The sequence below is a fragment of the Ischnura elegans genome (assembly GCF_921293095.1).
Source record: "Ischnura elegans chromosome 13 unlocalized genomic scaffold, ioIscEleg1.1 SUPER_13_unloc_1, whole genome shotgun sequence".
In the NCBI taxonomy this organism is placed as follows: domain Eukaryota; kingdom Metazoa; phylum Arthropoda; class Insecta; order Odonata; family Coenagrionidae; genus Ischnura; species Ischnura elegans.
Window position 1 is genome coordinate 15767977 of NW_025791657.1, and position 12084 is coordinate 15780060.

General features: G+C 36.9%; 1 protein-coding gene across 1 annotated transcript in view; it reads right to left on the bottom strand.

Annotated features, from left to right (window-relative positions):
- LOC124172111 (zinc finger protein 37-like) overlaps window positions 1–11654 on the bottom strand; it is a 33034-nt gene extending 21380 nt beyond the window's left edge. Inside the window, exons 1-5 of the mRNA XM_046551517.1 lie at window positions 11623–11654; window positions 11398–11535; window positions 6210–6377; window positions 5357–5473; window positions 2410–2544 (exon numbers count right to left, since the gene is read on the bottom strand). Coding sequence (XP_046407473.1) covers window positions 2410–2532 — 123 coding nt within the window. The 5' untranslated portion in view covers window positions 2533–2544; window positions 5357–5473; window positions 6210–6377; window positions 11398–11535; window positions 11623–11654. The remainder of the gene's footprint in view (window positions 1–2409; window positions 2545–5356; window positions 5474–6209; window positions 6378–11397; window positions 11536–11622) is intronic.
- Between the last annotated feature and the right edge of the window lie 430 nt (window positions 11655–12084).

Genomic DNA, 12084 nt, shown 5'->3' on the forward strand with positions numbered 1-12084 from the left:
ATTATAGACTACAAATGATAATTTATACAATTTAATATAAAAGTCCACCACTGATGAAGGTTACAATACCCTTTGTCATTTTAAGGACATCTCTATTCTTACAAACAGACTGATTTATTATTCTTTAGGATGCTTAGTTACCAGTGATGATGAAGCAAGAAATAAATAGTCAGCATAATAGCATAGTCACAGAGAACACTAGAAAAAAGAAGACTCTCCTACAATTGAGAGTACTAACACCAAAATAAGGAAACAGTATTGGCAAATGGAAGGAAATCCAGGTGGCAGCACTAAGTTAGGTGTCATGGCCGAATAGGGAGGATCGCCCACTTTAGTACGTTTGTTTGTGTGGAACGATAACCTGCGAATACCCGAGTTTTATGTTCTTATTGAAAGCGTCATTGTTCTTATTGACAATTGCATCTGGAAGGGAATCCAGGTGACAGCACTAAATTAGGCGTCATGGCCGAATATGGAGGATCGGATGCATTAGTACGCTTGTTCGTATGAAACGTTAGCCGGCCAGCACCATACCGTTTAGCCGAATATCAATGGCATTATGATGAAAAACTTAGAAGGAAAAGTTCATGAGCAACAAAATGTGCGGTGTTTATGATTGCACCGACCAGTGTGAGACAAAAGCTATCTCTCTACATAGATTCCGCAACACCCCTAATTTGGGAAAGAAGTGGGAGCACGTCATGAGAATGGGCAAGAGTGAGCTAGCATGCTAGTTTTATTTAAGAAAAAAACAAGAATGGGTCATAGAGAAACATATGAAGGCATGACACCTTCATTGTATCATTTAATGCCTACTTAAAAATTGTTCGCGTAAGTATGGAGGTGTCAGAGGATGAGATGCAGACGGAAAGAAGGTTGAACAAACTTGCAATAACTATCAATGAATTTTCAGATATCCAATAAGCCAGGAAAGTTAAGGTTGGGGAAATGATTCGAATCGCGACAACTGAGAATTATATGAATATTCCCGGCCGACTACCCACCAATTGCCGGGACTAAGTCTGCTTGAGACAAGTAATTTCTCCCAAAGTCACACAAACTTTTCCCATGCGATCCCCCCCCACGATCGCCGGGACATCTTCCGCCCGGGGGCCCGTCAAAACCGGGTCGGCCCTTAAAACATCTGTCTCTTTCTCATTCAATAACTAGGCCCTGCTCTTCCGAATACGATGCGGTGCGAAACCCCGACGTTTCTAAGGCCTGCGTGCTTCGTTGGGTTAAAGGATTTCTCGAGTCGCTTTGCCCAAATGGCCAAAATTCCGGGGCCGAGGCACGGAGACCCTCGCGCGACCCGTCTCGCCACTTCCCCATCGATCTTTGCTAGCCGGTGAGAGTCGAGTGACTCCACAGAGCAGTCAAAACGCCAATGCAAGGGGAATTCCACTCGCGACCACACCGACGTCGAATTCCCTTAAGAAGAATAGATTATTGAGGACGGATGGCTTATGTGAGTAGATGCCTATCATATTGTTTGATGATTTTAATAATGATATATCTCTTGTAATGATGGTGGATAAAATCGTCAAACAATACACACGAAAACGGAAAAAGAAGCACCAATTTTCTTCTGAAAAGCTTGTATCTCGTGTGACATGCCATTAATAACGCTTGTTTGTATGCTAAAGCCCATTGCAAGAACCAAATACTCCAACAGTGCTTCAACCATGACAGGTTACAGCATTCCACCTCATAGCCCTCAACGAGGGACCTCTTGATGTGTCTATTGAACTCCAAAACGTCAGATGTGGAGAAAATTACTTCATCCATTATTCACAACTGAGATTTACCATATACATCAGTATTCGCTTCACAAAATTGCTGAAAACACATCCGTTTCGCACACCGCTAGGCTGTAGCATTAGTAAACAAACCGGCCGATCCTCCATGTCTCATTTCTGAAATTGGCCACCAGATGTCAGCTACTTTGATTCCTGTTGCCAATATCTGATACTACGTTTCGAGCATAGTAAAAAATGGTAGCCATGTTTCAAAATGGACAGCTGCAGAAGTCAAGATTGGAAGCTTTCAAAATGTGTTGCTTCAGAAGATTACCAAAGATAAAAAAATGAAAACAAAAGAAGGAAGTAAAAAGAAGAGTGGGAGGAAAGAGAAGTCTTCTAAAAACCTTATCTTAATTGGCCACCTCATTAGATGTGATGGCCTTATAAATACAATAGTCAGAAAAAAAGGAGAGGTGGACAGGAAGAAGGGAAAATAATAGTTCTGTATGTTTCTCATGGGCCAGGTTGTTAAGGATATAAAAAAGGCCATATACATGAAAAGATTAGCAGACGTTAGATATTAATTGGGGGTTGCATGAAACCAATTTTAGTTCTGTTAAATTATGATGGTGATACAGTACAAAATAAATTTCATTAATAGTATTACCTGATCAGAAGAGTCTTGATGCATCAGTTTATTTGAGACACCATTAGAGCAATCATTGAGTACATGAAGTCCTTCTTCATCATCGCTAATCTGATCTTCTTTAACAGAAGAGCACTTGTACATTACCGGATCACTCTATTGGAAAAAGGGACAACGATGGATACCCATTTTAATCAAGTGGTACAAGAAGAAATAGTTTTCATGAACAAAGCTTGAATTACAAAGTGTACGTAGAAAATAAATCATTCCTGATGAACGATTCTGGTTTCTTTGTAGAAAACAGACCAAAACTTGATAAACCAAAATGATTCAGCCAGTAAAATTCTTATTCATTCTCAAATAATCTAATAATAGCCATAGTATGAGAAGAAACAACTTTATTGGGAAAACCTTGGAAAAAAATAGCTTTTTAAGTTGTGAACTTCCCTGATCATTTAAATTAATTTCCAAAGGGGAACAAGGCCATGAGCACTGACTTCTAAAAAAATGATAAAAATTTAAGAATAAGCAAAATCTTAATATTTCATTAAAACTGGAAGGGTTTCAAGACTAGAACAACAGTAGCAGAAAATTCAGTCAGAGTAAAGAAAAATCAGTTCAAGTCACAAAAAATTGATATCTTTTGGCAATCCACTTGCATTGCAAACGTAAAATACCCCATTCAAAAATGGCACAGAAGGTTGAATACCTAGCCTACACTATAAATTCCTGTTCGATTTCATCACAAAATCCAAATCTGCAACAATTTGATTCCTATGAACATCAATCTCTAATAAGGAATGAGAGTTATGCAGTTGAATCTGATTAGCAGCTGCATCATGATGTCATGGTCATTCCGTCAGAGTACTAAATTCAACAGAACTCAGTAATACTCTCAATTCTTTACCCCCTTCTGTTTCGTGGCAAATGGAAGTGCAAACTGTGTTTGTGTGATCATAAAAAATATAACTGCTGAGTGCCGTGATGATGGCAAGCTCAATTGCCCAGTGAGTGAAGTTGAACTGTCAGTTTGGCACAGTACACCAAATGTGTCCAAAGCAATTAATTATTCATTTTAAACAATTCATCCGTGAAGGGTCTTCTGTATTTCTAAATGACTGATCAGGTGAGGGAAAATGCTGTGGGTTTCTGCTGAGAGGTGTTGCCAATACTCCACTACGAAAAGACATTGTGCCCTTGAAAAAGGAACTACACAAGGCAAAAGTTAACTCACCAATTCATCAGTTGTCAATGGGTCTGATACATCATTTGAAATTCCAGCTGGATTTGATGCGTACAGCATGGGATAATTCTCCTCACGGAGGTGATCTTGGTTCTCCTCCTTCACATGACACTAGAATGGAACAATGGGTGTCAGTAAAAACAAAACAATAATAACCTCATTTCAACACAAAAAAGCAAAACAAAATAACCTCCTTTGATAATAATCTTCTCTTTCACTTGCAGCCACCCAATCTGCCCAAAATCATTATCATTAATCCAAAATGATTTGACATTAAACTCTATAAGAGCACTGATTTAAAAAAAACTTGAAATCTTCTAGAAAAATATTTCTTAAAAATCTGAGAATAACATTATCTTACAATAAAAAATAGTTGAAAATGTTTCAAAACCTTGAATAACAGCAGCAGGAAATTGAGTAAAAGTTAATCAGAAACAGTCCACATCACCAAAAATTGATATCCTTTGGCAGTGCATTGCCAACATCCAGCACCCAATTCAAAAATTGCAAAGGACAGATCCCTAGCCCTGTTAATGAATTCCTGTTCACTTTCAACACATAATCCAAATCTGCAACATTCTGATTCCTGTGAGTTTCAATATCTCGTAAGGAACGATTTTTGTTGTCAGATCTGTCTAGCAGCTGCACCATAATGTCATTGTCAATCTATTAGAGAACTCCAAATTCTACAGTTCTAAGCATAACTCTCAATTCCTTTCCCCCCTTCTGCTCCCAGAAAATTGGAAGTGAAAACTGCGTTTGTATGATAACAAAATTAAAGACTGCTGAGTGATGTGATGACAGAGAGCTCACAGGCTCAGTAAACTATGTTGAGCTGTCAGTTTGGCAAAATACACCAAATCTGTTCATTAAAATGCATCAATCACTCTCAATAATTCTTTCATGAAAGCCCTTTCATTGTTTCTCACGATCTGGCAAGAAAAAAATGCTGTTGGTTCTGCTGAGGTGCTGTGATATTTCACTTCAAAATGATATTGACATAGCAAAACAGTACATGAACTAACAATTGATATTTTTGGCTAATGACTTTCATTGCTGATGTCCAACACTCAAATTGAAGAAAATTGATTTGAAGTTAATAAAAATGAGTTCACCTCAGTAACAATTGATGTCTTTTAGCAATCGACTTATAATGCCAACATGCAACACCCTATTTAAAAATGGTAAAGAAGGACGTATCTCTCATCCCCACAATAAATTCCTGTCCGCTTTCATCACAAAACCCAAATTGGCAACAACCTGATTCCTGTGAACATCAATCTCTCATAAGGAATGAGAGTTATATACTTGAATCTTGCTAGCAGCTACATCATGATGTCACGGTCAATCTTATTCAGTGAACCTAAGTCAATGGTACTAAGTTTAGCTCTCAAAATCCTAACATACCCCCTTCTGTTCTGTGGTGAACAGAAGTGAAATTGTGTTTGTAAGATAACATAACAAATGACTGCTCAGTGCCATGATAACAGAGAGCTTAATTGCTCAGTGAGCAAAGTTCAGTGGTCAGTTTGGCAAAATACAACAAATCTGTTCATTACATTTTATTTTAATGATTCAAACATGAAAACTCTTCTGCAGTTGTTCATGATTGAACAGGCAGGCAAAATGATGCATGTTTCTGCTGAGAGGTCGTAGGAATAACGCATAAAGGAATGACATTGAGCCATAGAAAAATTAAATTACACAAGGCAAAAGTACACTCACCAGGTCATCAGTGGCCAATGGGTCTGAGGCATCATTTGATATTGCAGCTGGATCTGATGTGTAGAGCACGGGATAATTCTCATTAAGTTGACCTTCATTCTCATCTTTTACATGAATCTAGAAGAGGATGATGGGCATCACTCAACAGAAGCATAATATTAATAACGTCATTTGATAAAAAAAACTCCTATTTTAATTGAGACCACTCCAGCTGGTCAAAATACTCATGAGAATCTTGCAACTCACAGATCAAACTCTAGAATATTAATGTCCAAATAAGGAGGGGGAGCTACTCTACCAAGATCACATTGATTTAGAGTTTTGTATGAGAATTTTTATCACTTACAGTAGGAACTAACAGCGGGAACGATAGATCGAGGTTCCAGAGTACCTAAAATTATCTTCATCTTTTCTTTACCCAGGGATATAACGAGGTACCGCAACAGTTACGTGATTCCTTAGTTAAAATAAAGGAGGAAGATGGCTAGAACAAATAGAGGGCAATCATGAGAGACAGCCCAGTTACTGCCACCACTAATGGCTTGAACAGAGATTTGACAAGGCTATGCCAAAAGTCTACTCCACAGGATAAGAGACAATTCTGTCAACAGATTAGCAGGGTTGTACAACTGATATTGACTTGTATGATAAAAGATTTGTGTGGTTCGGATTTCTACCTTATGTGTTACTACTAGAAAAGTACAACTACTGAGGGTTGCATATACGTTAGTGACTTCTAGTTGAAATACTTACCTTTATGACGGACATACTATCTTTCGTCATACGACTGAGAAATTTGTACAACTGAAGATGGATCAATATAGGTTTCCCTGTGTATAAGAATTAAACTTACCAAATTGTCACCCCTGGGCAGTAGGCAGTCTGGCACAGGAATGTATATTTCAGTGGTTTGGGCTGAGCATGTGAACTGCGAATTGTTTTCAATTGCATCTTGAATGCAGTCCTTAGCCTCCACAGAAGGCCCCAAATTGTCATCAACTGCCCCTTCTCTTTCAAAACTCTGCAGACAAAGTAACAGTGACAAAACACTTATCTCCTGAAAAACACGTACATGGGATGCACTAAAGCATTACAAAAAAGGATGCTGAACATAATGTATCTGGTTTCATATAAAATGGAGAGGTGTCTCCACACCTATTAATCAATCACTGAAAAGCTACAGCACCGACTGAAATGAAATTTATCAGGACGATTCCTGATATTCCGAGTTCATGCAGCGTCTTTTTTAAATTTATTTGTGCCATGATAGCTGGCCCTTCACTGCTAACTGTATGATAGACTATGTAGATCACTCAGATACTTCATTTTTCAAATTATGAGAAATCAAACTAAAGATTAATGATTCAAATTTTTGTCATTAAAAAACGAATAATCGAGTTTCTTACTTTTACACACAATTTGCTTTCGCAATTATAATTTTTGGAGTAGTGGCTTTTGTTAGGCTAAAATCACTACATATTCTTTTCTCAACAATACAGCTGAGGAAAAAACATGTGGAACAGGTTTTCAATGCATTTATTATGTTCTAGACCTCCTGCTTATATTCAAGTTATGACTGGGTGTAATATTTATGCAGAAAGAAAAGAAACCTCAAAGTCACCTTGTTTTCCATATATTTTTTATGAAACTGTTTTTTAACCCTGCAACCGTACACCTCCATTTCTGTTACACTAACCGTACCCTGGGGTACTGAGTGCTTCTAAGAGTTAAAAAACTTATAAAATGCAAAAACTTATTTTTAATCTAAAGAACATTGAAAATGCATTATTTGGGCCTTACATTATTGCAAAAACATAAATTTAATGACTTGTTTTAATATTTTACTAATAATAATAAGAGAATTAAGAAACCTTACATTTTCTATCAAAGTCTCCTAAAGATGCAGTTTTTTAGTTCGTTCAACTCTTTCAGCAGGCTTTGATGCCCAACGGTACTTATTTTTACCCCTAAGGACACTTTTTTTTAACTGAATAACATTTTCGGGGACCGTTTTTTCAACTGCATTTTGTTTCTGCCTATCCATGACTAATACAGTGAAAAATACTTCGGTAAAATTCCAAAAAATCTACGAAAACGAAATATACGCACTTGAATAAAAACTACCGTAACCGTACACTGGGGTACTCAGTGCCCCAAAAACATTCCAGAAAAGGAATGCGATGTGCCACGGTCACAGAAATCAAAGTAACTGACAGGTCGTAATGGACAAGTAAAAGTCACGGGAGCCGGCTGCAGCCAGTGTTGCCAAATAAAATTTAGGGCATAGTTAAAATTCCCAGGGGCGCTGAGTGCCCCGGTGTACGGTTCCAGGGTTAAATAACACTGATACTATTAGCCTTAAAACAAGCTAAACCAATCACACAACAATTATGTATTATGCACTATGCAAAGTTCTTGCTGTCTGTCAATAGATGGCTATAGAACTGATTGCTCGTCGTTTTTGAAATACCAGAAACATCATGACTCAAGCTAAGACATTTGGTAGACAAACAGCTTGATGACCATGATGAATACATCTCGGTAATAGATACTTAGTGTTGTGAGAAAATGTCTAAGTTTGAGCCAATTAACCATCATTTGTGATAGGAAATGATTTCCTTCTTTCACTCAAAGAAAACAGGGGATAAAGTTCATCAAGAGTCCCATTAAGTTAACCGAGATGCTGCTACAAAAGCAGCAACGTTAAATGATTGGTATCATTGCTTCAAACACAGTAATTCTAATAATGATGACTGTCCATTTGAAGGAAGACCAAAAGCCTTCAATGAAACTTAATTGGACATATTGCTTGAAGAAGACAAACGGAAAACTCTAGAAGAGTTTGCTTTGTGTTTGGAGTTACCCACCAAGCCATTGCATGCATTGGTAATTTAGTAGTATGCAAGGAACTCGGGTTCCCAATGATTCAACAGTGAATCTAAAGCATATAGATGCTCCACTTCACTTAACAAAATCCATTAAAACCTAGCTGGAAATACTTAAATGCAAAGGCCAAAAGATCCCCGCAAATTCTCCAGGCATAGCACTGTCCGATTATTACTTGCTCCATTTGATGGTGGACGGTCTGACAGATCCACATTCACACACATATGAATACATTGAAAAATGGCTTCATATATGCATAAGATCAAAAGATGAACACTTTAACCATTACGGTATTCAAGCTCTGCCACAATGATGCAGAAAAATTGCATCTGATGATGGACAACTTCCTTCCTTTTACATGTTACCCATTAGAAATTAGGATACATAGCTCCGTTTTTATCATAGGGTGGACAGAACCTTATTAATCACCTAGATTTTTAAATAATTAATTAAATAAACCATTAATATACAAAATAAATACATGCACCTAGCAAACAAAATCTTTAACTCTACAGTTACACGAAAAAGTTTCTCAACACAGTTATCTGCATAAACTCAAAGGCACACTAGAAAAATATGAGCAAAAAACATTAATCATTCCAACAAGTACTTAGAAAATATTTCTGTCACCACACTTCAAACTCAAAGAATAAAATTCATCCACAAATTAAAACAGTGTCCCACTCAAATTATCACACAATCACTACACAAATGTCATCAAAACAGATAAAAAAAAAGGTTTCAAGAAATTAACCTCGAAATAGATTATAGAAATTTAAACACTTTGATCGTACATAATTATACCTTAATAAAGTCGATGGCCCCAAAAAATTATGCAATAACCTTGCCAGGCATGCATATCATATAAAGGGTTATCACAGGTTTTCCAAGCGTAGAGATTTGTGGAAGGTTACTCAGGAATTCCACCGGGTAAGGGGCCGTATTCCGTATCTCCAAACTGATCTGTGCTGCCCCGATTCGCCCGGTTGGACATCATACAAACTCATGGTAAGTAGTCCTGCGATTCTGAATGAAGCCGATGGGAGCAGCACTGAGGTGAAAATAGAAGATCATCGCTAGCCATACCAGCAAAAAAAAAGATGTCTACACGGCCACTGACTAGTCGGTTTCATGAATTACCCATGCAAATCGTGTGTTTTATTTCGTTTTCCTCTCAACACTGAGTCATTAAAGAGGTTTGTCACAATTTATCTCTTTCTCCATTCTATTTCTAATTACCTTTTTCTTTTATTATGTGAAGGGAGTAAATAAATTATGACAGAGTGAAATAAAGCCTATCCCAAGTGAGTGAAAGTGGTATCATTAATGAGAGAGAGTCATAAAATGGTGGCAGACCTCATTTTTACTAACCAATATCTTATATTTATATTAAGGTAATCATTAGTTGATGATACAGTGAACTATACTGGCCCATTCAAAGGTTGGGAAGGATTTAACATTGTGGCAAATCTCATATTTATTTTTTGATGAGGGAAAAACTAAATAAAACATACAATGTGCACGGGGGAATTCATGAAACCCCCTACTCGGTGGACATACTGATACATTTTTTGTGTCCGTACGGCTACTGATGATCTCTCATTTTCTTGATTGTGCTGTACCTTTTGGGTGCATACAGAATCGTATGACTGCTTACCTGGAGTTGCTGTGACACCCCACCCGACGATCAGTACCACACTGATGGGTCAAGAGATACATAATACTGCCACTGGAAAACTCAAACACAGAGACATCTGGCGAGATGGAGTTGGAGAATCTGACCAGGTGTAATTACTGGGTAACCTGAATTTCATATCTTTGCCACGATTTTGAAGACTGTTACGTAGGATGAAAATCTCAGTACATAAAAATGTACTTCAAAACACATGTAACCTTTAAACTTATTTATACTAACGTCATATTTAAAGTTGTTAGCCACAAAATTCCGAGGAAACTTTTAAATTTTATAATGCATTTTTATAATCAGAATATAGATTTTAACTGAAAGATTATTAAAAGAAACAGTTTTTATAACCACAAATAATTCTAATAAAAAAACAAACAGAAATGGTTTACCCATATATGTTGCGATCTAACTAATCAGAGTTGATGCAAAAATAAAAATAATATTAAAATATAGGAAAGTTTTATATAAAAATGGAGTTCACAGTTAGAGATAATATATATAACATCAAAAATCCTAATTGCTTTCTAATTTTAAACCTATGGATGAATATATTTTCTAGGATAACTTTTGCACACTTAAACTAATTTCTAATACTTTTCCCATCATGCTTTCATTGTACCCACCATGAAATGCCTTGAACATAAACGATCAATTTCCGAAACTTCGCAAAGATGCTTTTAATTATAAATAACCTTAGCCTCATGAGATCATAGTCAAAGGTTAGAAAGAGGCCCCGAACAAAAGGACGATAATATTTTCACATGCATATGAGACTTCATTTGACAACGCATAAACAATTTCCGGATCACTGACACTTCATTCTTGCAAATCGTCAGGGATTTGTTTGTTCACTTAAACATGCTCCGATTACGTAATCAGATACTTAAAAAGGTAGTGTGGTATAGCCTAGTGGGTAGATTGCCTTTTTGAGTTGATAAACGGTGAATTTCAATGCCATACGTTCCTGGATATCACTGTATAGAACACACTTAGTTTTGCCGGAAGACAAAATGTCTTCATTAGTAGCCACTGAAAAACCAATTGCAAAATTAATTTGACCTTACATAGGATTCACAGGTGAGGAAAAACCGTTTATGGGAAATAGGACTAGTATCACTTTTCCGTAAACCATGTTTAAAGGCATTTCATGTCCCCCATTATTGTAGATTAACAAAAGGTATGCTAAATTATCTTTTGACCGTTAATCGAAGTGCCTTTTTAGTTAATATTAGAATCCATGGCCACCGGCAGTTATAAAACATTATGTTCTCCAATTGTGTCACCAAGCGACTAATCTATTACCATATTGAGTTAATCCTTATGAATTTAAGCTATAACTATTTCAGTCCGCAGACGTTTTCTCCATATATCCCTAATGTTGTAGACAAAACCAAAAAGTGTGACTTTTAACTCTGCAACACTTATACTACACCAGTCTTCGACTAAGAAAAAATCGAAACGTACTCACCCTGCAGCAACCTTTCGGCAAACTTTTTCGCAGAACTGCGTTTGATTCTAAACAAATCTTTTTGAAAACACTGAATTCCGTCAGTTTATTCAAACACAGCGGACACACGGTAGTGGGCAGGCCATCTCCCACAGCAATCTGAGATGTTAATAAACAAGTTATACATTAACAGAATTGGGAAACAGCAATATACAGAAAATGGATAACATATAATTTGTAACTTACATGTAAACCGACTAAGTCATGTAGGGCATCCTTCACAGTTATTTTGCATGCTACACTCGAAGAGAATATGTTGTAATAATAATCATGATTCTTCATGCAAAGTCTGCAATGGTCAATTTCTGAACTCCTTCCAGAAGAATCCGTGGAAATCCCACTGGCATGACTCATGTTTTCGCTTCAAAATATCAATCACTATTTAAAACAGATCTCTCGTCAAAGAAATCATCCACTCAGCATTAACCAACATCACAAAATTCCGCAAGGAAACTGCATTCACTACGAGTATATGTGAAAATGAAAATACTTTACAATGCTCAACGAAAGGGACATAGAAGCCAACAATTAATGATTCGCCTGAAAGATATATCAGGACGCAATAGCAAGGACTGACAATATTTTCAACAATTTTTGACACGATTACAAAATCCGTGGGCACAAGATACGCATATATTGATCCACAAC